Raw genomic sequence first — 4,272 nt, 5'->3', positions numbered from 1 at the left:
GAACCCAAGGTAACTGAGGAAATCGTCGAGGAACCCAAGGTAACTGAGGAAATCGTCGAGGAACCCAAGGTAACTGAGGAAATCGTCGAGGAACCCAAGGTAACTGAGGAAATCGTCGAGGAACCCAAGGTAACTGAGGAAATCGTCGAGGAACCCAAGGTAAACTGAGGGAAATCGTCGAGGAACCCAAGGTAACTGAGGAAATCGTCGAGGAACCCAAGGTAACTGAGAAAATCATTCGAGGAAATCGTCGAGGAACCCAAGGTAACTGAGGAAATCGTCGAAGAACCCAAGGTAACTGAGGAAATCGTCGAGGAACCCAAGGTAACCGAGGAAATCGTCGAGGAACCAAAGGTAACTGAGGAAATCGTCGAGGAACCCAAGGAGACTGAGGAAATCGTCGAGGAACCCAAGGTGACTGAGGAAATCGTCGAGGAACCCAAGGAATCGAGGAAATCGTCGAGGAACCCAAGGAAATCGAGGAAATCGTCGAGGAACCAAAGGAGACAGAGGAAATCGTCGAGGAACCAAGGTGACAGAGGAAATCGTCGAGGGAACAAAAGGTAACCAGAGGAAATCGTCGAGGAACCCAAGGTAACTGAGGAAATCAGTCGAGGAACCCAAAGGTAATGAGGAAATCATCGAGGAACCCAAGGTAACTCAGAAAATCGTTGAGGAGAAGAAGATGGAAAACGTGAAACAAATCCTCAAACATTTTCTTGAGAAATCTGAACTCGCCAAGGAATCATGGATGAAGACCAATGACCCATCTATGGTTGATAAACTGATTTCCGAGGTCGTAGCGGAAATCTTCGTGGAACCCAAGGTAACTGAGGAAATCGTCGAGGAACCCAAGGTAACCAAGGAAATTGTCGAGGAACCCAAGGTAACCGAGGAAATCGTTGAGGAAATCGTAGAAGAACCCAAGGTAACTGAGGAAATCGTCGAGGAACCCAAGGTGACCGAGGAAATCATCGAGGAACCCAAGGTAACTGACGAAATCGTCGAGGAACCCAAGGAAACCGAGGAAATCGTCGAGGAACCAAAGGTGACTGAGGAAATCGTCGAGAAACCCAAGGTGACTGAGGAAATCGTCAAGGAACCCAAGGTGACTGAGGAAATCGTCGAGGAACCCAAGGAAATCGAGGAGATCGTCGAGGAACCCAAGGTGACTGAGGAGATCGTCGAGGAACCCAAGGTGACTGAGGAAATCGTCGAGGAACCAAAGGAAATCGAGGAAATCGTCGAGGAACCAAAGGTGACTGAGGAAATCGTCGAGGAACCCAAGGTGACCGAGGAAATCGTCGAGGAACCAAAGGAAATCGAGGAAATCGTCGAGGAACCCAAGGTGACTGAGGAAATCGTCAAGGAACCCAAGGTAACTGAGGAAATCGTCGAGGAACCCAAGGTAACCGAGGTAATCGTCGAGGAACCCAAGGTGATCGAGAAAATCGTCGAGGAACCCAAGGTGATTGAGGAAATCGTCGAGGAATCCAAGGTAACTGAGGAAATCGTCGAGGAACCCAAGGTAACTGAGGAAATCATCGAGGAAATCGTCGAGGAAATCGTCAAGGAACCCAAGGTGATCGAAGAAATCGTCGAGGAACCCAAGGTGATTGAGGAACTCGTCGAGGAACCCAAGGTGACTGAGGAAATCGTCGAGGAACCCAAGGTAACTGAGGAAATCGTCGAGGAACCCAAGGTAATTGAGGAAATCGTCGAAGAAGCCAAGGTAGCTGAGGAAATCGTCGAGGAACCCAAGGTGACCGAGGAAATCTTCGAGGAACCCAAAAGGATTGAGGAAGTCGTCGAGGAACCCAAGGTAACTGAGGAAATCGTCGAGGAACCCAAGGTAACTGAGGAAATCGTCGAGGAACCCAATGTAACTGAGAAAATCGTCGAGGAAATCGTCGAAGAACCAAAGGTAACTGAGGAAATCGTCGAGGAAATAGTCGAGGAACCCAAGGTAACTGAGGAAATCGTCGAGGAACCCAAGGTAACTGAGGAAATCGTCGAAGAAATCGTCGAGGAACCCAAGGTAACTGAGGAAATCGTCGAGGAAATCGTCGAGGAACCCAAGGTAACTGAGGAAATCGTCGAAGAACCCAAGGTAACTGAGGAAATCGTAGAGGATCTCAAGGTGACTGAGGAAATCGTCGAGGAACCCAAGGTGATCAAGGAAATCGTCGAGGAACCCAAGGTGATTGAGGAAATCGTCGAGGAACCCAAGGTGACTGAGGAAATCGTCGAGGAACCCAAGGTAACTGAGGAAATCGTCGAGGAACCCAAGGTAATTGAGGAAATCGTCGAAGAACCCAAGGTAGCTGAGGAAATCGTCGAGGAACCGAAGGTGACCGAGGAAATCGTCGAGGAACCCAAGGTGATTGAGGAAATCGTCGAGGAACCCAAGGTAACTGAGGAAATTGTCGAGGAACCCAAGGTAACTGAGGAAATCGTCGAGGAACCCAAGGTAACTGAGAAAATCGTCGAGGAAATCGTCGAAGAACCAAAGGTAACTGAGGAAATCGTCGAGGAAATAGTCGAGGAACCCAAGGTAACTGAGGAAATCGTCGAGGAACCCAAGGTAACTGAGGAAATCGTCGAAGAAATCGTCGAGGAACCCAAGGAGGAAATCGTCGAGGAAATCGTCGAGGAACCCAAGGTGACCGAGGAAATCGTCGAGGAACCCAAAGTGATTGAGGAAGTCGTCGAGGAACCCAAGGTAACTGAGGAAATCGTCGAGGAACCCAAGGTAACTGAGGAAATCGTCGAGGAACCCAAGGTAACTGAGAAAATCGTCGAGGAAATCGTCGAAGAACCAAAGGTAACTGAGGAAATCGTCGAGGAAATAGTCGAGGAACCCAAGGTAACTGAGGAAATCGTCGAGGAACCCAAGGTAACTGAGGAAATCGTCGAAGAACCCAAGGTAACTGAGGAAATCGTCGAGGAACCCAAGGTAACTGAGGAAATCGTCGAGGAACCCAAGGTAACTGAGGAAATCGTCGAAGAACCCAAGGTTACTGAGGAAATCGTCGTGGAAATCGTCGAGGAACCAAAGGTGACCGAGGAAATCGTCGAGGAACTCAAGGAAATCGAGGAAATCGTCGAGGAACCAAAGGTAATTGAGGAAATCGTCGAGGAACCCAAGGTAACTTAGGAAATCGTCGAGGAACCAAAGGTGACCGAGGAAATCGTCGAGGAACCCAAGGTGACCGAGGAAATCGTCGAGGAACCCCAGGTAACTGAGGAAATCGTCGAAGAACCCAAGGTAACTGAGGAAATCGTCGAGGATCCCAAGGTGACTGAGGAAATCGTCAAGGAACCCAAGGTGATCGAAGAAATCGTCGAGGAACCCAAGGTGATTGAGGAAATCGTCGAGGAACCCAAGGTAACTGAGGAAATTGTCGATGAAACTTTCGAGGTACGCAAGGTGACTGAGGAACCCGTCGAGGATCCCAAGGTGACATGGAAGAGACTGCGGAGACAACTCGTCGAGGAACCCAAGGTGACCGAGGAAATCGTCGAGGAACCCAAGGTGACTGAGGAAATCGTCGAGGAACCCAAGGTGACCGAGGAAATCGTCGAGGAACCCCAGGTAACTGAGGAAATCGTCACAGAACCCAAGGTAACTGAGGAAATCGTCGTGGATCCCAAGGTGACTAAGGAAATCGTCAAGGAACCCAAGGTGATCGAAGAAATCGTCGAGGAACCCAAGGTGATTGAGGAAATCGTCGAGGAACCCAAGGTGACCGAGGAAATCGTCGAGGAACCCAAGGTAACTGAGGAAATTGTCGAGGAAACTTTCGAGGTACGCAAGGTGACTGAGGAACCCGTCGAGGATCCCAAGGTGACATGGAAGAAACTGCGGAGACAACTCGTCGAGGAACCCAAGGTGACCGAGGAAATCGTCGAGGAACCCAAGGTGACTGAGGAAATCGTCGAGGAACCCAAGGTGACCGAGGAAATCGTCGAGGAACCCCAGGTAACTGAGGAAATCGTCGAAGAACCCAAGGTAACTGAGGAAATCGTCGAGGATCCCAAGGTGACTGAGGAAATCGTCAAGGAACCCAAGGTGATCGAAGAAATCGTCGAGGAACCCAAGGTGATTGAGGAAATCGTCGAGGAACCCAAGGTGACCAAGGAAATCGTCGAGGAACCCCAGGTAACTGAGGAAATCGTCGAAGAACCCAAGGTAACTGAGGAAATCGTCGAGGATCCCAAGGTGACTGAGGAAATCGTCAAGGAACCCAAGGTGACCGAGGAAATCGTCGA

At 49.7% G+C, this 4,272-nt stretch overlaps 1 protein-coding gene across 1 annotated transcript in view; it reads left to right on the top strand.

Annotated features, from left to right (window-relative positions):
• Positions 1-4,272, top strand: part of LOC125026952 (probable serine/threonine-protein kinase kinX) — a 4,933-nt gene that overhangs the window by 378 nt on the left and 283 nt on the right. The window contains exons 2-6 of the mRNA XM_047615557.1: positions 627-826; positions 1,712-1,822; positions 3,389-3,505; positions 3,626-3,685; positions 3,776-3,892. Of these exons, the coding sequence (XP_047471513.1) occupies positions 627-826; positions 1,712-1,822; positions 3,389-3,505; positions 3,626-3,685; positions 3,776-3,892 (605 nt within the window). The remainder of the gene's footprint in view (positions 1-626; positions 827-1,711; positions 1,823-3,388; positions 3,506-3,625; positions 3,686-3,775; positions 3,893-4,272) is intronic.

Source organism: Penaeus chinensis, chromosome 7, assembly GCF_019202785.1.
Source record: "Penaeus chinensis breed Huanghai No. 1 chromosome 7, ASM1920278v2, whole genome shotgun sequence".
Classification (NCBI taxonomy): domain Eukaryota; kingdom Metazoa; phylum Arthropoda; class Malacostraca; order Decapoda; family Penaeidae; genus Penaeus; species Penaeus chinensis.
The sequence above is the reverse complement of the archived record's forward strand: the minus strand, read 5'-3'. Positions and strand labels throughout refer to the sequence as shown.